The sequence below is a fragment of the Pseudorasbora parva genome, chromosome 7, assembly GCF_024679245.1.
Source record: "Pseudorasbora parva isolate DD20220531a chromosome 7, ASM2467924v1, whole genome shotgun sequence".
In the NCBI taxonomy this organism is placed as follows: Eukaryota; Metazoa; Chordata; class Actinopteri; order Cypriniformes; family Gobionidae; genus Pseudorasbora; species Pseudorasbora parva.
The window spans coordinates 50,598,416-50,621,863 of NC_090178.1; the positions used below are offsets into that span (position 1 = coordinate 50,598,416).

Here is a 23,448-nt window from a genome sequence, read left to right on the forward strand (position 1 = left end):
GGATCTTTAGAAATCTTGGCCAACTGGAAAGAATGAGCATGAGAAGTATGAGCATGCACAGCACTCAGTACTCAGTTGTGTCTCCTTTATCCTGAACTACTGCAGCGATGTGGCGTGGCATGGAGTCGGTCAGTCTGTGGCTCGGCTCAGGTGTTATGAGCTCAGGTAGCTCTGATTGTGGCCTTCAGCTCTACTGCATTGTTGGCTCTGGCATATCACACTCGTCCCAATACTCCAGAGATTATCTATGGGCTTAAGGTCAGGCGAGTTTGCTGGCCAGTTAAGAACAGTGACACCATGGTCCAGGTACTGGCTGCTTTGGCACTGTGTGCAGTCCTGCTGGAAAATGAAATCTGCATCTCCATAAAGTTGGCCAGCAGCAGGAAGCATGAAGTGCTCTAAAACTTCCTGGTATATGGCTGACCTTTGACCTCAGAAAACACAGCGGACCAACACCAGCAGATGCCATGGCACCCTAAACCTAGCCTGACGTGGTCATACTCAATTCTAGTCAGAATATGAGTCTGATGCTCCATTGGGCTGTGATTATGGGGCGTGTTTCAACCCAACCAGGAAAGACCTCGATTGGACAGACCGACAACCAATCAGAGCAGCGGAGCGACACATTGTCAAATGTCAACAGAGCTCAACCTCACTGTGTTGCAAAGTCCGCATTTTTTCCCGGGGGTTGTTTTCTATATATGTGATATATAGACCCATGTGTGCGAATTTTAGAGGTAACCTTACCAAAATAACACACATTTTACCCCCAAACACCTTTTTTCCCCGGAGAACCCCCTGAGAAGCTAATGTTTAGGGCTAGTAGTTGGCGGGTTTTGTTGTAAAAACTTGGCAACCCTGTCTGACGCGCGCTGGAATAAACGATCTTTGCCGGTGTTGTAAAAAAATAAAAGAATTTATTGATACACAGAGTACTTACCCAACATGATCATCATTTCTGAGAGAAATTGTGATGGTGATGCAGATACAAACACGCTCTCCGTTTAGGATTCGAGTAATATAATCCAAGCCCCTTTGATGACGAGATGATTACGCTACTGTTGATCATCTGTCCGTCATCGGCTAAAGCCCGCCCTGATGATCTCATTGGTCCGAACAGTTTCTGTTCTGAGGTAATTATTCCTCTATGGTTCGAGGCCAGACCGAACCGCCCGACCTAAAATGTTGTGGGTTGGGGCTAAGTTCGGCTGGCATCCAGGTTACCCCAAACCAACACTGACTGAGGAAACTTTACACTGGACCTCAAGCTACGTGGATTGTGTGCCTCTCCTCTTTTCCTCAGGGATGCAAACACATGTATGGTCAAATAATAGAGAGGTAACTTAGTTATTGTGCGTGCGATGCTAACGAGTCCTTGTGTTGTCACCCGCTGGCGAGTACAACATCATTCGGAAACAGCTATAAACTCAAATACACAGCTCTTTATTTACAGGTAAAGTATTATAATGGTATTACATGTGCATGTAGTTGAACTGGTTATTTCTGTCCTAATGCTTTTTCTGGCCTCTAGTGGGTGGAAATGTTATTTCTGTCTTGTTACGTACAGATTCCTGGCACCTGTGTATCGGATGAGCCTGCATATATATGGAATATATGGACGTCTTCTACGTCTAGGAGACTGGTACGGCGGGCTGGTTGCGCTCCGTTTCTCCCCGGTTATGGTTCTGATTCTGTGCCTTCGGAGTCCCCCACTTTGTGTTAAGATTACATGTTTGAAAATAAAACCCTTATTGCAAGCTTTTTGTGTTGTCCCTCTTTTGTGTTGTGGTGGTGGCCGTCACAAATGGGAATCTATGATCTTGGAGAGTTTTACCTGCTGACTGTCATAACCGAACGCGATGTGCAGTTTGAATGCTGAACGGAGATGATGATGGACAGCTGCAGCAGAGGGAAGACGAGTTTCCGTCAACTTTAATTTAATGATGGAAATAATACTAATATATATTTCTGATTATTTAATTGTCACGACAGGCCGAATCTGAGCAATTGTCTGCCAGACGGAGGCGGATGTCTCGTAATTCTAAAAAAGCGCGCTGTTTGCATCCCTGCTTCCTTTAGACTCTGGGACCCTGATTTCCAAAGGAAATCAGAGAACATAACTTTGGCCCACTCAGCAGCCCTTTTTGTCTTTAGCTCAGGTGAGACGCTTTTGACGCTGTCTGTTGTTCAAGAGTGGCTTGACTCAAGGAATGTGAAGCTGAAACCCACGTCTTGCCTACATCTGTGCGCAGTGGTTCTTAAAGCACTGACTCCAGCTGCAGTCCACTCTTTGTGAATCTCCCCCACATTTTTGAATTGCTTCACAATCCTCTCCAGGGTGCGGTTATCCCTATTGCTTGTGCACTTTTTTCTAGCACAACTTTTCCTTCCCTTCGCCTCTCTATTAATCTGCTTGGACACAGAGCTCTGTGAACAGCCAGCCTCTTTTGCAATGACCTTTCGTGTCTTTCCCTCCTTGTGCAAGGTGTCAATGGTCGTCTTTTGGACAACTGTCAAGTCAGCGGTCTTCCTCATGATTGTGTAGCCGACAGAACTAGACTGAGAGACCATTAAAGGCTTTTGCAGGTGTTTTGAGTTAATGAGCTGATTTGAGTGTGGCACCAGGTGTCTTCAATATTGATCCTTTACACAATATTCACATTTTCTGAGATACTGAATTTGGGATTTTCCTTAGTTGTCATAATCTAAGGAAGTCCTTAGTTGTTATAATTATCAAAATTAAAAGAAATAAACATTTCAAATATATCATTCTGTGTGTAATGAGTAAACATAATATACAAGTTTAACTTTTTGAATGGAATTAGTGAAATAAATAAGCTTTTTGATGATCTTCTAATTATATGACCAGCACCTGTAAATAGAGACACTATAGGAGGAAGCCAGTCATCCTGAGGTGTAGTGAGCCAGCGTCCTTACCAGCGTCCGAGCTCATGAACACGAGCTGATTGAGACGCACCTTTACTCTCTCTCTTTTGTGTACCTGCAGGATATCCTGGTTGATGGCCGTCCCTATGGCCTGCCCAGGGGGAGGAGCCTGAGCGCTGTCTGCGGTCACATGATCTGACAGCTCAAGCAGCTGTTGGATGACATCTGTAACACCCTCCGGCCCCTCCGAGCCCGGATTAACCCTCGCACTTCCCTTCTGAAAAACACACGTAACAGGTGAGCTGAGAACAAAAGGCTTTTCAGTAACCCTGGGTTAGAATAGGATAGTATAATAATCATAGGTTAACAATTTCAAGTAAGGTGAAAATAAAATATTCTATTAACTCTTTCCCCGCCAAAAACTGAATTTTCCGTGGTATTTTCCTGTCAGACGCTAGGGGGAGCTTATTACGCATCTTCTGAACGAGCACATAATCTCCTGATCAGAACACACGTGAGTACGACACAATAAAACAAGCGATCGTGTGTAATCATAGGCATATGTAAAATAACATGATCATTATCATTAATCATAATATCAATCTAATCAATCTAATGTTAGTGAGGAGCTCCAGGACTGAAGCGTTAGAGGTGTAGATGGACTCGATCTCCTCATCTGTGTTTGATCATCTCTGAATCTGATCTGGAGTCTTTCACACACACCTGATTTCTCAGCTTTTTGTTCAAAATGTTGCTTTTTTATGAAACTTATTCATATTGAAGTGTTGATAAAAAAGGAATGCATGAAGCTATAATAAAAAGTGTGTGTGTTTAAAAGAAGAGGGTCAGCTCTTTATTTTGATATATTGCATGCTCAGATATTCATTAAACAAAATATTCTACGGGCTATTACATTTTTGTGAAAATTGCCAAAAACGCTGGCAGGGAAAGAGTTAAAGAGCCCATTATTATGTGTTCTCTTTCATTCACTCAACGCTGCGTAGAGACGCATTAGGGGAACGCCCTCTGGGTGTGCCGATTGTCTGAAGCCCTTATAGAATCATGCCCCTCTGCTCAACACCTTGAGCCCATACCAGCGCACGCCATCTCATCTCCAGATTTCTCTGCCTTCGCGTGCGATTTTTCTGACCCAAAACTATCCTGGATATTATTGGCACTCTGAACCTTTGTCACTTCAGCGATTACGGATAGGTGGAACTTTGTTCTCCTTCTTGTGAAGTACGATGGAGTTTCGTCGCTGCCCCCCGCCGTGAAGGTAAGTGGGTTACGTGAATGGATTGTGCTCACACGTGCGAGGCGGTTCAGGGCACTTTTAAATGTAGATTTTGTTAGAATGTCCTTCTCAAAACCCTACGTACGAGGCTCACGCTTTTTGAGAAGCTTTTTGCTCATCCTTGGCCAAGGCTGAAACTTTATGCATTTCCGCCCATCAAGTTGATCCCGGCGGTTCTGCACAGGTTGCGACAAAGCGGAGTCTCTCTCCTGCTGGTGGCACCATTCCGTCCCACATATGGTTTTCAGAGCTGATTCCTCTTCTGGACTCTCCTCCCTGGGAGAATCCGATTGGGGAAGACCTGTTGTCCCAACTTCAGGGCAGGATCTGGCATCCTCGTCTGGAAATTTGGAAGCTGTGGGTCTGGCCAATCAAGGGCCACCAACTATGAGCGATGGTTTTCCTGCTGACATTCAGGAGACCATTGATAGTGCTAGAGCTCCCTCTACTAAGCTCTATTCCTCAAAGTGGGGAGTTTTTGGGACATGGTGTTCAGCTCGGGCAGTGAACCCAGTTAACTGCCCCGTTGGCTCGGTACTGGAGGTCCTGTAAGAAAGTTTGCGGCCAGTGCGGCGGCAACTACCCTTAGGATGTATATAGCTGCCATGGTGCGATCATAGATATATATTATGTAGATGCCTCATCCGACCAATCCACGCAGGCACTAATGAGGAATCTATATACAGTATATTTCTATGATCGCGACGCTATTTGACCTCAGCAAATGGAAGTAATAGCCGATGGGAAAACTTGATGAGATTCGTCTGATATGAGGTAAAAAATAACATTAAAGCTGCGAGCAGCGATGGCGGGCCCAAGCCGGTGGCACCGCCACCCCGGTGGCATCAGCTTAACTGTGCACAGCAGGCAATAGGCATTTAATATGGGAAAAAATAAATAATGGGACTATGTCAAAGTCATTTGAATTCACCTCATTAACTGCAGCAACTGGTGCTGCTATGACCAGGAACCACAACACTCACATCTCTGAGATCAATTACATTTTATTCATTAATTTTATGTCAGGTGATGTCAAATGTCAATTTCAAAATGAGTGCAGAATACCGTCCAAATGCTGAAGTTGTATTATCCTTACACTTCTCTTAAAAATAAATTAAGCCAAATCACAGAGACCGCAACAATGATTTTAATATCAGTGTCAGGTAAGAGTAATATGCGTGCATATCATTTATAGAAGTTTATTATAAACAGCCACTTTTATAAGATCATGTGAAATTATTTTTTTAATCCATTTGAATTATATCAATAAATTATTAGTGTAAAGAGGTGACATACGTGATTTTTGCAAACACAGCACATGACCTTCTTTAAAGCTCATGTGATAGAAAACAATTAAAAGTATTAGGATATAATAGGTCACTTTCAATTATGTGCAAATGCATTTTTTGCAGCTCAAAATATTGTAAGTTCAGAAGACCAGTGTTATATATATATATATATATATATATATATATATATATATATATATATATATATATATATATATATATATATATATAATACATTTTTTAAACTTATTTTTCACAATAAAGTGATAGAAATTGCTGATATAGCCTATGATATGAAAGGGTTAAATTATGAAAAAAAAAAAAAAAAAACAAGGCGACACACAGAGGGAGAGAGACCCCCTCCACACACACACACACACACATAGAGTGATCCTGAGAGAGGGAGAGTGAGGGGGGAGGGGAATGACAGACACAAAATCTAAACAGTGAGAGATCATTGTTTTTATTTCACTGTCTGAAAACACTGTTTTGCAATAACAACAATAGTTTAATCTTCAAAACAGTGTTCCCTTGGACATATCCAACCTGGTTACTAAATAAGGCTACACTTCCACCTTCTGGTTATTCTATATACCGGTAGCTCATTGGTTCTCATTTTTGTCCTTAAACAAAAGGCATTAATCTTCTCATTTTTTAAGTTACACACACTACTTTTTTTTTTTTTTTTTTAAAGACAATTAAATGGGTTTTTTCTTTTGTTAGTAATGTTTTTTTATATTTATATTTTTTATTAATAATTATTTGTATTAACACAATTATTTAACTAATTATATAAAACAATATTGTCAATGCCCTACAAATAAACTGGTTTTATACATTCATTTTTTTATTCAAACCCAGAATAAATTTTTTTATCCTTGAATGCAGGCCAGAGCACAGCATTGAGATGTAATCTTTTTAGACAGAAGAGTGGCTCACACACACACACACACACACACACACACACACACACACACACACACACACACACACACACACACACACACACACACACACACACACACACACACACACACACACACTGTAGAAATCAGTGACACGTGTCCCCATGAGTCTGTGTGCATTCAGGTTGAAGTCCCCACCAGGCTAGAAAAAAGAACACACACACACGCACGCACGCACGCACACACGAACACACACACAGTAGTAATGCTGAAGTATGCTGCAGGCAACTCTTATCAGTTAAGCCCATCCACCATCCACCATCCCCCATCCACAACACACACACACCCACCCACAAACACACACACATTCACACATACTCATGTCTGGTTCACTATCTTTCTGGGGACTCATAGACGTAATGGTTTTTATGCTGTACAAACCATATATTCTGTCATCCTACACTGCTCCTGCCCCTAAACCTACCCATCACACAAAACTTTCTTCAAAAGAACTCATTCTGTCTGATTTATAAGCTTTTGTACCCATTGGGAAGTCCCAATGAGTCTGTGTGCATTCAGGTTTAAGTCCCCACCAGGTTAGAAAACCATTCACACACCCAGAGAGGCAAGGTTTTTTGCTTGAAAACTTATACAATATTGCCCTCTACTGGTCATTTAAGTGAGAGCATAAGTGTTGAAAAAACAGAAAAAAAAACAGAAAAACAGCCAGTGTGATATATAGAATAACCAGCAGGTGGGAGTATAGCCTTATTTATGAACCAGGCACGTGTGTCCCTATTTTGTGTTTTTTAGGCTTTTGCTACGTGAAAACCGTTTGAGATATCCAATAACCGTTCGCATTTTAGCATCTTTTGTATATTTACTTCATGTCGTCCGAGTTTGAAGGAGATTGAATGAATCCCCTTTTGAGGAGAAGGTAAAAACTCAGAGCTCGCTTTCCACTTTGTGTTATCTTCCAACCAAATTATCTGACTTCATGTTGGTCAGAGCTAATGACAGTAAATTAGAAAGTTGTCCGGCTCGAAAAGTACTATATATATACCGAGTTTGGTGAATGTAGATAAAACTAACCCTCCTCTTTGGACAAAAGTGACACTTCCTGCTGCCAGTTGGTGGCGCTATAACTTTGACTCACAAAAGTCATATCCATGTGATCGGCCTCTTACAACGAACACACAGCTGAAGTTTCATCAAAATGAATTAATGTATGCAGAAGTTATTACACACTTCCTGTTTCCCTTTTCTCGCCATAAATTCGTCTCTTCGCCACGGCCAAACCGTTTGAGATATCAAAAAGTTGCTCGCAATTTAGCATCCTCAGTGTCTTGACTTCCTGCTGACCGAGTTTGGTGCTGATCGGGTCAATCGTCTAGGAGGAGTATCGCAAATTCCACAGCATGCGTTTTCCGAACAACCCATAATAGCTCACTTCCTGTTGTGCTGACGCATGACTTAGAGGAACGAAAGTTGTTCGGCCCGATGAGCTCTATATGTGTACAGAGTTTCATATATCTACATGCAAGTGTGTTTGATTTATAGACCACGTTTTCAGAGCCCACTTTAGGGGGCGCTGTCGAGCCCCCCTGCCACGCCCGGGTCCCAGCCTCAGCCCGGCCCTGATGGCCGCGCATTCTGATGCGTGTGCAAAGTTTCAAGAGTTTTCGAGCATGGGAAGGGCCCCAAAAATGCCCAAATAGTCGCGTAAAAAAATAATAAATAATAATTAAAGCTGCGAGCAGCGATGACGGGCCCAAGCCGGGGGCACCGCCACCCACGGTGGCATCAGCTTAACTGTGCGCAGCAGGCCAATAGGCATTTAATATGGGAAAAAATAAAAGGACTATGTCAAAGTCATTTGAATTCACCTCATTAACTGCAGCCACTGGTGCTGCTATGACCAGGAACCACAACAGTCACATCTATGAGATCAATTACATTTTATTCACTAATTTTATGTCAGATGATGTCAAATGTCAATTTCAAAATGAGTGCAGAACACTGTCCAAATGCTGAAGTTGTATTATCCTTACACTTCTCTTTGTGTTTTTGACCTACCGTAGCTTCTGTTTGTTCACCAGTCTTATGCAGTAAAAAGCATGCATGTTTTTATTTTAATATGTGTGGCATTCAATATTTTTAAAAATATAAATAAATAAATAAATAAATCTAAATCACAGAATCCACAAAAATGATTTTAATATCAGTGTCAGGTAAGAGTAATATACATGCACAATTTTGTAAGTCCAGAAGGCCTGTATATTTTTTAAAGATATGTTATATTTTGTGTTTTTTTTTTAACTTATTTTTCACACCAAAGTGATAGCTATTTGTGATAGCCTATGATATAAAAGCGTTAAATTATGACAATCAAGAGACAAGGTGACACACACACACACACACACACACACACACACACACACACACACACACACACACACACACACACACACACACACACACACACAGAGTGAGAGAGACCCCCCCCCCACCACACACACACACACTCACGCACACACACACGCACACACACACACACACACACACACACACACACAGAGTGAGCCTGAGAGAGTGGGGGGGGGGGGGTAAGGACAGACAGAAAGAGAGAGGCATAGTCTGATTCCGATTGAACAAGATTTGAAACAAAAAATTAAATTTACATTCTCAAAAGAACTCATTCTGTGTGATTTATAAGCTTTTGTACCCATTGGGACCTCAATTTAGGTCCCTACAGTGACACGAGTCCCCATGAGTCTGTGTGCATTCAGGTTGAAGTCCCCACCAGGCTAGAAAAACATGAATATTGAACAAGATTTTAAACAAAAAATAATAATAAAATCTAAATGGTCGGAGAAAATTATTTGAAAAAGAAACTCAAATGTGTTTTTTTTTATGTTAGTATTTTAGTTTTAAGAATTAATCTTCAAATACAAAATGTTAAAGAAAACCAATATATTGATAAAAAAAAAATACAAAAAGTACATTCATTTTACATTTTTATTCTTTCTGAGTTTGGTGACTATAGATAAAACTAGCCAAGTGTTTTATTTTTATACATTTTTCTCAAAGACTTATCCAGCCGTGTTCATAAATAAGGCTATACTCCCAACTTCTTTGTATTAACACAATTATTAAACTAATTGTATAAAAAATATTGTCAATGCCTGTCAAATCTTCAGTGTCCTTTGTTTCATGTTGACCGAGTTGACTTTAGTATTTATCTAAAGGTCTTTTTATATTTGTATTTTCACAATTACGAAACTAATTATATAAAACGATATTGTCAATGCTCTACAAATTAACTGGTTCCATACTTTTTCCATTTTTTTATTCAAACCCAGAAATATATATATATATATATATATATATATATATATATATATATATATATATATATATATAATATATATATATATATATATATCCTTTAATGCTGGCCAAAGCACACAGCAATAAAAGAGCTAATCTTTTCCTCATCAAAATGCAACTGGCACCCATCCCCCATCAGACACACACACACACACACACACACACACACACACACACACACACACACACACACACACACACACACACACACACACACACACACACACACACACACACACAGTCAGAGTCACATGTCTGGTCTCTGGTGTGCTATCTTTCTGGGGACTCACCATAGACTTAATGGTTTTTATACTGTACAAACCATATATTCTGTCCTCCTACACTGCTCCTACCCTAAACCTACCCAACACACAAAACTTTCTGCATTTTCACATTTTCAAAATAACTCATTCTGTATGATTTATAAGCTTTTGTACCCATTGGGAAGTCCCCATGAGTCTGTGTGCATTCAGGTTTTAGTCCCCACCAGCCTAGAAAACCATTCACACAAACACACACACACACACACACACAGAGGCAAGGTTTTTTGCTTGAAAACTTATACAATATTGCCCTCTACTGGTCATTTAAATGAGAGCATAAGTGTTGAGAAAAAAAAAGAAAAAAAAAACTGTGATTATATAGAATAACCAGCAGGTGGGAGTATAGCCTTATTTATGAACCAGGCACTGGTGTGCTTATTTTGTGTTTTTTAGGCTTTTGCTAAGGGAACACCGTTTGAGATATACAATAACCATTCGCATTTTAGCATCTTCTGTATATTTACTTCATGTTGTCCGAGTTTGGAGGAGATTGAATGAATCGCTTTTGAGGAGAAGGTAAAAACTCAGAGCTCGCTTTCGACTTTTTCTCATTTTCAAACCAGATTATCTAACTTCCTGTTGGTCAGAGCTAATGACAGTAAATTAGAAAGTTGTCCGGCTCGAAAAGTACAATATATATACCGAGTTTGGTGACTGTAGATAAAACTAACCCCCCACTTTGGACAAAAGATGGCGCTATTGAGCCCCTCTACCACGCCCGTTTCTGAATCTTTGCTTGCATCTTCTGGACAGCATGTCAGATGTGTGTGTTGAGTTTCATGCAATTTCAAGCATGCTAAGAGTCTCAAAAACACATAAAAAGATTATTAGACTTTGACACGTTGCCATGACAACAGTATTTCAAGAATCAGGAATCCATTCATATGTCTATATCTGCCATGTTTTGACATTATACTGATGAAGTTTGAAGTGAATCGGATGAAAATAAGATGGGGATTTAAAGCAGTTTTGAAAGTGACACACTTCCTGCTGCCAGTTGGTGGCGCTATAACTTTGACTCACAAAAGTCATATCCATGTGATCGGCCTCCTACAACGAACACACAGCTGAAGTTTCATCAAAATGAATTAATGTATGCAGAAGTTATAACACACTTCCTGTTTCCCTTTTCTCGCCATAAATTCGTCTCTTCGCCACGGCCAAACCGTTTGAGATATCAAAAAGTTGCTCGCAATTTGGCATCCTCAGTGTGTTGACTTCACGCTGACCGAGTTTGGTGCTGATCGGGTGAATCGTCTAGGAGGAGTATCGCAAATTCCACAGCATGCGTTCCACAGCATGCGTTCAACAACCCCTAATAGCTCACTTCCTGTTGGGCTGACGCATAACTTAGAGCACGAAAGTTGTTCGGCCCGATGAGCTCTATATGTGTACCGAGTTTCATATATGTACGTGCAAGTCGGTTTGATTTATAGACTACGTTTTCAGACCCCACTTTAGGGGGCGCTGTCGAGCCCCCCTGCCACGCCCGGGTCCCAGCCTCAGCCCGGCCCTGATGGCCGCGCATTCTGATGCGTGTGCAAAGTTTCAAGAGTTTTCGAGCATGGGAAGGGCCCCAAAAATGCCCAAATAGTCGGTAAAAAAAAAAATATATATAATAATAACAAAAAATTAAAGCTGCGAGCAGCGATGACGGGCCCAAGCCGGGGGCACCGCCACCCCGGTGGCATCAGCTTAACTGTGCACAGCTGGCCAATAGGCATTTAATATGGGGAAAAATAAATAAAGGGACTATGTCAAAGTCATTTGAATTCACCTCATTAACTGCAGCAACTGGTGCTGCTATGACCAGGAACCACAACAGTCACATCTATGAGATCAATTACATTTTATTCTTTAATTTTATGTCAGGTGATGTCAAATGTCAATTTCAAATGAGTGCAGAACACTGTCCAAATGCTGAAGTTGTATTATCCTTACACTTCTCTTAAAAATAAATTAAGCCAAATCACAGAGACCGCAACAATGATTTTAATATCAGTGTCAGGGAAGAGTAATATGCGTGCATATAATTTATGGAAGTTTATTATAAACAGCCACTTTTATAAGATCATGTGAAATTATATTTTTTTTTATCCATTTGAATTTTATCAATAAATAATTAGTTTAAAGAGGTGTCATACGTGATCTTTGCAAACACAGCACATGACCTTCTATAAAGCCCATGTTATAGAAAACAATTAAAAGTATTAGGATATCACTTTCAATTATGTGCAAATGTATTTTTTGCAGCTCAAAATATTGTAAGTTCAGAAGACCAGTGTTCTAAGGATGAAGACCAGAAGACAGTGAGAGATCATTGTTTTTATTTCACTGTCTGAAAACACTGTTTTGCAATAACAACAATAGTTTTATCTTCAAAACAGTGTTCCTAGGACATATCCAACCTAGTTACTGAATAAGGCTACACTTCCAGCTTCTGGTTATTCTATATACCGGTAGCTCATTGGTTCTCATTTTTGTCCTTAAACAAAAGGCATTAATCTTCTCATTTTTTTAAGTTACACACACTACTTTTTTTTCCCTTTTCTTTTTAAAGACAATTAAATGTGTTTTTTCTTTTGTTAGTAATGTTTTTTTAAATATTTATATATTTTTATTAATAATTATTTGTATTAACACAATTATTTAACTAATTATATAAAACAATATTGCCAATGCCCTACAAATAAACTGGTTTTATACATTCATTTTTTTATTCAAACCCAGAATAATAAGTTTAATCCTTTAATGCAGGCCAAAGCATTGAGAGGTAATCTTTTTAGACAGAAGAGTGGCTCTCTCTCACACACACACACACACACACACACACACACACACACACACACACACACACACACACACACACACACACACACACACACTAGAAATCAGTGACACGTGTCCCAATGAGTCTGTGTGCATTCAGGTTGAAGTCCCCACCAGGCTAGAAAAAAGAACACGCACACACACACACACAGTAGTAATGCTGAAGTATGCTGCAGGCAACTCTTATCAGTTAAGCCCATCCACCATCCCCCATCCACAACAACCCCCCCCCCCCCACACACACACACACACACACACACACACACTGTAGAAATCAATGACACATGTCCCCATGAGTCTGTGTGCTTTCAGGTTGAAGTCCCCAGCAGGCTAGAAAAAAGAACACACACACACACACACACACACACACACACACACACACACACACACACACACACACACACACACACACACACACACACACACACACATACACACTCATGTCTGGTTCACTATCTATTTGGGGACTCACCATAGGCATAATGGTTTTTATGCTGTACAAACCATATTCTGTCCTCCTACACTGCTCCTGCCCCAAAACCTACCCATCACACAAAACTTTCTGCATTTTCACCGTTTCAAAAGAACTCATTCTGTCTGATTTATAAGCTTTTGTACCCATTGGGAAGTCCCCATGAGTCTGTGTGCATTCAGGTTTAAGTCCCCACCAGCCTAGAAAACCATTCTCACACACACACAGAGGCAAGTTTTTTGCTTGAAAACTTATACAATATTGCCCTCTACTGGTCATTTAAGTGAGAGCATAAGTGTTGAAAAAAAAAAAAAACAGCCAGTGTGATATAGAGAATAACCAGCAGGTGGGAGTATAGCCTTATTTATGAACCAGGCACTTGTGTGCTTATTTTGTCTTTTTTAGGCTTTTGCTACGGGAAGACCGTTTGAGATATTCAATAACCGTTCGCATTTTAGCATCTTCTGTATATTTACTTCATGTTGTCCGAGTTTGGAGGAGATTGAATGAATCGCTTTTGAGGAGAAGGTAAAAACTCAGAGCTTGTTTTTATGATTTTTCAAGATTGAAACCAAATTATCTGACTTTCTGTTGGTCAGAGCTAATGACTGTAAATTAGAAAGTTGTCCGGCTCGAAAAGTACAATATACATACAGAGTTTGGTGAATGTAGATAAAACTAACCCCCCCACTTTGGACAAAAGTGACACTTCCTGCTACCAGTTGGTGGCGCTATAACTTTGACTCACAAAAGTCATATCCATGTGATCGGCCACTTACAACGAACACACAGCTGAAGTTTCATCAAAATGAATTAATGTATGCAAAAGTTATAACACACTTCCTGTTTCCCTTTTCTCGCCATAAATTCGTCTCTTCGCCACGGCCAAACCGTTTGAGATATCAAAAAGTTGCTCGCAATTTAGCATCCTCAGTGTCTTGACTACATGCTGACTGAGTTTGGTGCTGATCGGGTTAATCGTCTAGGAGGAGTATCGCAAATTCCAGAGCGTGCGTTTTCCGAACAACCCATAATAGCTCACTTCCTGTTGGGCTGACGCATAACTTAGAGCACGAAAGTTGTTCGGCCCGATGAGCTCTATATGTGTACCGAGTTTCATATATGTACGTGCAAGTGTGTTTGATTTATAGACCACGTTTTCAGAGCCCACTTTAGGGGGCGCTGTCGAGCCCCCCTGCCACGCCCGGGTCCCAGCCTCAGCCCGGCCCTGATGGCCGCGCATTCTGATGCGTGTGCAAAGTTTCAAGAGTTTTCGAGCATGGGAAGGGCCCCAAAAATGCCCAAATAGTCGCGTAAAAAAATAATAAATAATAATTAAAGCTGCGAGCAGCGATGACGGGCCCAAGCCGGGGGCACCGCCACCCACGGTGGCATCAGCTTAACTGTGTGCAGCAGGCCAATAGGCATTTAATATGGGAAAAAATAAAAGGACTATGTCAAAGTCATTTGAATTCACCTCATTAACTGCAGCCACTGGTGCTGCTATGACCAGGAACCACAACAGTCACATCTATGAGATCAATTACATTTTATTCACTAATTTTATGTCAGATGATGTCAAATGTCAATTTCAAAATGAGTGCAGAACACTGTCCAAATGCTGAAGTTGTATTATCCTTACACTTCTCTTTGTGTTTTTGACCTACCGTAGCTTCTGTTTGTTCACCAGTCTTATGCAGTAAAAAGCATGCATGTTTTTATTTTAATATGTGTGGCATTCAATATTTTTAAAAATATAAATAAATAAATAAATAAATCTAAATCACAGAATCCACAAAAATGATTTTAATATCAGTGTCAGGTAAGAGTAATATACATGCACAATTTTGTAAGTCCAGAAGGCCTGTATATTTTTTAAAGATATGTTATATTTTGTGTTTTTTTTTTAACTTATTTTTCACACCAAAGTGATAGCTATTTGTGATAGCCTATGATATAAAAGCGTTAAATTATGACAATCAAGAGACAAGGTGACACACACACACACACACACACACACACACACACACACACACACACACACACACACACACACACACACACACAGAGTGAGAGAGACCCCCCCCCCACCACACACACACACACTCACGCACACACACACGCACACACACACACACACACACACACAGAGTGAGCCTGAGAGAGTGGGGGGGGGGGCTTGGGCCCTAATAATAACAAAAAATAATCCTTAGAAGAACAATAGGGCTCTGCGCCCTTTCAGGGCTTGGGCCCTAATAAATACTGTTGTGTTTCTCACAGAAACCGATCGGTTCGTGTCTTAAGACATAAATGTGTCGTCACGAGCAGCAGGGTTTGTGTGCATGTTGCCTAAGCATGTTTTTTTGTTTGTTTGTTTTACTCTCATAGAATTGTTCCCCATTCACCCCATTATATGACCTACACACGGCAACGATTGAGTTAAAAATCTTCATTTGTGTTCTCCTGAAGAAACAAACTCACCTACATGTTGGATGCACTGGGGGTCAGCAGATCAACATCTAATTTTCATTTGTGGGTGAACTAACCCTTTAAGTTTTATAGTCTGGACCTTGACATGACTCCGGGTTTGCATGTTCTGTCTGCTTAAATCCAGTCGTGTGTGTTTCCTTGCGTTTTGTGCCAGATGTGGCGAGTGGTATACCGTTCCCCTAATGCGTCAATACGCAGCGTTGAGTGAACCTATTCAGAGAACATAGATTATGTGCGTAACCTGAGACATTCTCTGGATCTACTAGAGCAGGTTTGCCTGCTTGAATGTTGATTATTTCCTCATATTCTCCGTTGTTGCAGCTCCTCTCTTCCCAGTCTGCAGGTGCTCTTTAGCGTGTGAAGATGCTGACGTAGAGAGGCGCTGAACACCTGAACTCACCTGAGTTGATGGCTCCTCGACCTCCATTACGGAGATGTGCATTTTGCTGATGTGAGCATTGAGGCTGCCAAGCTTTTTATAGACGCAGCTGCAGTCCATACAGGGGAAGAGCGGAGCGCCAGCCGCCTAAAACACAGACACTTCATCAACAGCACAGCATACCTGCAGCTCGCCACATTAACTGTGGTTTCAGTGTTAACCATAAAGAGATTAAATGGTCGTTGAGTTTAATGGCAGCCGATTATAAAGCAGGGTTTCTGCAGGCAAATGTAAGATGTTTGTAAGAGCAATTAAAGCGACTGAAGGGAGCAACCCGTGATCTGTTCTCTAAAGCACACGACGAGCATTAGTATCATCACACACACACACACACACACACACACACACACACACACACACACACACACACACACACACACACACACACACACACACACACACACACACACACACACAAGAAATCTTCACCCGGGATTAAAACAAGCAAATCTCTGCCAATGTGTTCAGAAAAATCCTCTTCATTCAAAAGCCAGTCATGTTCATCCCAATGACAGATATTTGCTCGACTTGCTCTTAAAATTTAACTGACAGCGGACCTGTGCATTTACATGAACGTTCAGATTAAAGGTCCCGTTCTTCGCGTGTTTTCGAAGCGTTGATTATGTTTACAGTGTGCAATATAACCTGAGTTCATGTTTCGCGTGTAAAAAAACACAGTATTTTTCACACAGTTGTCTCATCTGTACAGCGCTGTTTCCTCTGTCCTACAAACGGCCTGATGATTTCCTTGTTCTATGAAGTTCCTCCTTCAGAAACACGTAACGAGTTCTGATTGGGCCAGCGCTTCCCGTGTTGTGATTGGACAGCAGCTTAGCGCACGTTGCCCGGAAAGGTCCCGCCTCTTACCATAACGGGGCGATGCAAGCGCTGAATGCTCTTCTCCACGTGGGAGAGCAAAAGGAAAACGCCCCCTATTTTGCGTGTTCTTGTGGGCGGAGCTTTAGTCTACAAACGGTTCTAGTGACGTCATTGAAGCAGGAAGTGCAGCGGTGTAGTCCAAACCGGCCGCTCGCTGTCGGCTTTGAAAGGGAACTTCTGTTAAAAAATATCTCGCTTGGCATTGAACTTTGAGCTTTATAATTTTACAGGTATTATTTATGCTCTAACAGCAACATTACACACTAACTAAAGTCTGAAAGATGGAATCGCGAAGAACGGGACCTTTAATGCCTAATTAGCCTTAAACGGCGTAAGCATAAACCGGTCGACACTGGGAGTTTGTTGCCTCTTATTTTGCGCGGCATGTAAACGCTTTAACCTGCTTTCTGTCGGCTTATTGAAGAGCGCATGTGTGATAGGGGACAAAAACACAAACTTAGAGCAGATTTAACCGCATCCAGACAGAGCGAACGAGCGTTCTGCATGAAATAAGGACATATATCACAAACACAGACTCCTTTAAGAGCCAGAAGATTATAAAGATGTGTTCTCATCTCAGTCAGCAGAAGTAGAAGAGGTTCAGTCAGAACGCTGCATCTGGAACTGATGAGGGATAATATGAGCCGGAAATCTCCCGCTGACTCGCTGCACGCCACAGCCTTTTGATATGCATCGTTACGCCTGAAAGCCTTCTAGCAATCCCCACTGTATGGGGAGGGGTTGTGTACAAGATATATATATAATAATGTACAAAAGAAAACTGGGGGTAACAAATAAGGATCGGAGCCTAAAATAGACATTTTCTCCAGGTATCTCTGTCTGTCTCCCTCATTCAAATGGGCAGTTCGGGCGGCCACCGGGCAAGATCGTCGTAAATATGGCGGCATTCTACTTGGTAGTGACGTAGGTGGCATCTATGAACAGTGATGGCCGATTTCAAAATAAAGATTCAAACGGTTATGAATCAGTGAATCGATTCATGATTTCGGATCACATGTTCAGTTCAGATTATTATTCATCCGTTCAGGAAATTTAATTTGCACAAGTGTCCCAAACACATAATTTATACAATCACACACATCATTACAATTACAATTGGTTTAACATAGAAACGGCAGTCGGTATGAATGAGTGTTTAAATCTCTTTGTTCTCCCTCCTATTGCTCTGTATCTACGACCTGATGGAAGTACCACAAACTCTCTGTGTAATGGATGGGAAGAGGAATTAATTATCACATTGGCTTTTTTAACAATGCGCTCTTTAAAAATGTCTTGCACTGATATCTGTGTAACTCCAATAATCCGAGATGCAGTCTTAATTAACCTCATCAATCTATTCCTGCTAGACAACGTAATACAGTCAAACCATACAATGACGCAATAAGAAATAACAGATTCAATAAAACTCTGATAAAACAGTGTCATTAGCACTCTACAGACCTTAAAAGAATTCATTTTCCTTAGGAAAATGTCAAACTGAAATCACGTGATTCTGGCGATCCGAATCATGAATCGATTCGCTGATTCATAACCGTTTGAATCTTTATTTGAGGATTGAACACAAACGCGGAAGAGAAGCCAATGCTGAATAAAGTCGTAGTTTTTGTTATTTTTGGACCCAAATGTATTTTGGATGCTTCAAGAGACTCTAATTAACCCACTGATGTCTCATATGGACTACTGTGATGATGTTTTTATTCCCTTTCTGGACATGGACAGTATAGTGTGCATACACTTGCATACACTCTCGGACTAAATATAAAATATCTTAAACTGTGTGTGAAGATGAACGGAGGTCTGACGGGTGTGGAGCGACATTAGGGAGACGAGTTAATGACAGAAGATTCATTTTTGGCTGAACTAACCCTTTAAGATCAAATTAAGACTTTTTAAGACCTGCAGAAACCCTGTAAACTCTTCCCACAGGTAAAATAAGTGTTGTGTCGTGCAGAGGGAGTTACCTGAGAGTGAACTCTCTGAACATGTGAATGCAGGTTCCCTTTCTGTGAGAAGGAGGCGGGGCAGAGCAGACACATGTGAGGCTTCTCTCCGGTGTGGCGCACCATGTGTGTCTGCAGCACCACCTTCTGGTTAAAGGCCTTTCCACAGTGACTGCACTTATACGGCCGCTCACCTGCAACAGAGAAAAGTAGTGTTGTAGTCAAGACAGCCTAAACCGAGACCAAGACCAGCGTGTGCCAAAACAAAGACCAATTTAAGAAAAAGAGCTCACAATAACACATAATTTACACCTGTTTGCACCGGCCGAGCGAATCTATCACACGATATTCATGACTGTGAGACACCTGCAGACTTTATTGTCAAGTCACTATTTTTATAATTTTTCATCCTTGACATTAGGATATGTACTGAAAACTTTTAAGTTGGCTATAATTAAACCACTTATTTAAAAAAATGCAACTTGATCCTAAAGAATTAGTCAATTACAGGCCAATCTCAAATCTACCGTTTGTATCAAAAATACTAGAAAAGGCCGTGTCCTCACTACTATGCTCCTTTTTAGAAAGAAATGGTATCTGTGAGGATTTCCAGTCAGGATTTAGACCGTATCATAGCACTGAGACTGCTCTCATTAGAGTTACAAATGATTTACTCTTATCATCTGATCGTGGTTGAGTCTCTCTATTAGTGTTACTCGATCTTAGCGCTGTATTTGATACTATCGATCACAATATTCTTCTGAATAGACTCGAGTTATGTTGGCGTTAGTGGAACTGCTTTGGCATGGTTTAAATCATACTTATCTGACCGTTATCAGTTTGTAGCAGTAAATGAAGAGATGTCACACCGATCACAAGTTCAGTATGGGGTACCGCAAGGCTCAGTGTTAGGACCGTTGCTTTTCACCCTGTATATGCTACCACTGGGAGATATCATTAAGAAGCATGGCGTTAGTTTTTACTGTTATGCTGACGATACTCAGCTCTATATTTCCTCACGTCCTGACAAAACCTACCAATTCACAAGATTAACGGAATGCAGAGCTGATATAAAAAATTGGATGAATAGTAATTTCCTGCAACTTAATTCAGATAAAACTGAATTTTTAATTATTGGACAGAAAAGCTAATGTTAGTCTCACTGTTTATCCCGAGGTTTACTGCAGTCGGCTGGACCCAGGCCGTGTCCGGATCGGATGGTGGACCTGTGTCTGGACATGACCAGCTCATCCTGGAGTGTCTGCTGAGCCGTGTCAAATGGTGTCTCCTCTGAATTTGCCTCACCGGCACGTCAACCTCAATAAACTCGTCTCCGGCGCAAGTAATCTTTCAAGTATTCATCCTCTTGTGCTTCGAAGCACCATCCTCAATAAACCCGTCTCTTGCCTGATACCCTGAAACTTTGAATATTCTGCTCTAATATGATTTCTGAGCTGTGCGGTGTCCAGAATAATAATCCTCCACTGTGTGTTAATAGGCCAGAGGAGAACTGAGTCTGGTTTCTCTAAGGTTTATTTTTCTCCATCATGCCCTGATGGAGTTTCGGTTCCTTTGGTCGCCTTTGGCTTGGCTTGCTCAGTTGGGGACACTAACATTATGATCAGAGTTATTCAACTAAATATAAAAATAACATTATGAATGAGGTCTTATTTAATTCTATAAACTATAATACTGATCTGCCAACATTGTCTCTCTCTGATAAATTAAAATAAGCTGATAACATCACTGTTTACTCCAGAACGACTGTACAGCCCAATCTAATTCTGCTGCAGTATTGTCCTGTTTAACACTGAAGCTGCTCTGACACAATCGGCGCTGGAGAAGAGCGATAGAAATAAAGATGACTGATTGATTGATTTATATGATTATGATTTATCCCAAAATCATCAGATGCATGAACAATGACTGAGATCTTGTAGTCATGACCACCTAAACCGACACCAAGACCAAATGATGTCACCAACCCAGGAAGAAGCTCGTTGTAGTCCAAACCGGCCATTTTTGTAAGCAATAAACTGCCGTAACTTTAAAAGACAATATCTCCGTTTGCAGTGAACTTTCAGCGCTGTAACTTTGCAGAGAATGTTTATGCTCAAGCAGCGACATTACACACTAACTAAAGTTAAACAAGTCAAATCGCATGAACCCCCCCCCCCCCCCCCCCCCAAGCAGTAATTTTTACATCAGATCACAGTAATGATGTTTAATCAGACAATGCACGTGAGTTTAGTGATTATCCTGCAGTAGGCCTCTCACCTGTAGCTCAAACAGCATGAGAACGCTCTGTGTTTACCTGTGTGAATGCGTATGTGTCGCACCAGCTGACTGGGCTTCTTAAATGTCTTCTCGCAGTGGTGGCAAATGTTCTTGAATCCTCTCCGATCGATGTTCTTGTAGTTCCGTGAACTTGTTAGGATAGGCCTGAGAATGAGGATCAGACAATGAGCAACAGAGAGGAACTGAAATAGTCCATTCAGGACATTTGAATTCATTCATACACCCAACTGTAAATAGTTTTAAGTTCTTTTTGACTTCGGAATGGTTACTTAAAGGTGCACTATGTAGTATTTTTGCAGTAAAATATCCAAAAACCACAAGGCCAGTGCTATATATTTTGTTCAGTTGAGTGCCTACAATATCCCAAATGTTTCCAACTATTTTTAAATAGTGAGAAAATTGCTATTTTAACCAAGGACCCGGGACGTTTCAGCATAGTGTCTGAGAGTGGCCTGTCAATTGCGTCATATCTGCGTTATCCTCGGTTTTATTTGGCAGAAGAGTAACGTCATAACATCATTTAAACACACTCTCAAGGCTGCTGCTCTGAGCTGGGCATCTCTGCTTTTGCTCTGGCATCCAGGTGGATGGCAGCCGTATCCTCCTACTCTTTTGTTGTTTTCTTTTGTATTGCACCTGTTTGATACTTTACTGATTGGCACTACATTTTTGATTAGTTTATCTTTGTTTCTCCTTTACTGATTAACAGTAATTGATTTCAAAACATACATTCATTATCTTTATCCTTGTTTAAATAAATTATTTTGGATTTAACTTTACTAACGGTCTGGTCTCCCCTATGTCATTGCTACTGTGAGCTAAGTGGTCGTGACATATGGGGGCTCGTCCGGGATCCCCTACAATCAGATGGACCGAAAACGGACAGCTCCCCCTTCAGCCTGGGGAAAGAAACACAACACACACATTCTATCCATAGTGGAGAAAGCACCCCCAGTAGGCAAAGCCGGGCGTGACAAGTTTAATAAACAATAATTTATTTACAACTACAAAATGTTGCAGAATAATGTAATACATTAACACTGCAAAAAATGCTCCTTACTTATATTTACTAGACAAGTAAAAGTAATTGTTTTGTTTTGGGAAAAATAACTAAAAATTAAGAGAATTTTCGCTTAAAATAAGATAAATAATCTGCCAAGGGGGCGAGAAAAATAATCTTGTTTTCTGTTTGACTTAAGTAAAATTATTATTTTACTACACACACATGGAGCGACGACTGCGGGCTGGTTTTGTCCATGGCCATAATGTATTACATCGTGTGTATTTACCAGAGTATGCAAACAATTTCTATAATAAAGCGCGGATGCGACTTGAAAACTGCACTGCAGACGGAGAGCGCACAACAAGGGCAACGCATGCATTAATTATTCTCTGATCTATCAGCTAATGTCATGCACATAATGTCAACACAGCTGACTACGACAGCTGGTTTAGTCCAAAAATGATCAGTACTTTTGCAGTTGGTTCTGTTCAAGGTCGGATCACGTTCTCACCACAAACGAGCCACTCCAGAGTTCGTCTGAAAGCGTACCGAGATCAACTCTTCAAGAAGGTGGAGAATGTAACCCTAACTCTAACCCTAACTCTTCAAGGAGGTCTCGGTGCACTTGTTTGGTCTGCTTTTGGTGCGCTCCTGAGTGCGATCGCTGCTTTCACACCTGGCCAAACGAACCGCACCAAAGACTCTAGTATGATTCAACAGCACTACATGAGGCCAGTGTGAAAGCACCCTTACATTTAAATGAAACTGGCCTACAGTTAAAATGTCATTATAATTCAGCAAAACTGCTTTATAGCCTGGATCCCATAAATTAAGAACAAAGCTTTTTCTCTTTAGATGATTTATGAACTTTTTAAAAGATCTAATGAAATGTCACTAAATGTTATTTCAACGAGAACCTCATGAAAGATATATATCAAATATACCTCATATATACAGTATATATATCAACCTCAACCAAATGTATCAACC

At 40.8% G+C, this 23,448-nt stretch overlaps 1 protein-coding gene across 2 annotated transcripts in view; it reads right to left on the reverse strand.

Annotated features, from left to right (window-relative positions):
- Nucleotides 1-23,448, reverse strand: part of LOC137083453 (zinc finger protein 236-like) — a 77,262-nt gene that overhangs the window by 33,628 nt on the left and 20,186 nt on the right. For both annotated transcript variants that reach the window (XM_067449404.1, XM_067449405.1), the window contains exons 5-8: nucleotides 21,472-21,599; nucleotides 19,179-19,351; nucleotides 16,279-16,404; nucleotides 3,002-3,163 (exon numbers count right to left, since the gene is read on the reverse strand). In XM_067449404.1, coding sequence (XP_067305505.1) covers nucleotides 3,002-3,163; nucleotides 16,279-16,404; nucleotides 19,179-19,351; nucleotides 21,472-21,599 — 589 coding nt within the window. The remainder of the gene's footprint in view (nucleotides 1-3,001; nucleotides 3,164-16,278; nucleotides 16,405-19,178; nucleotides 19,352-21,471; nucleotides 21,600-23,448) is intronic.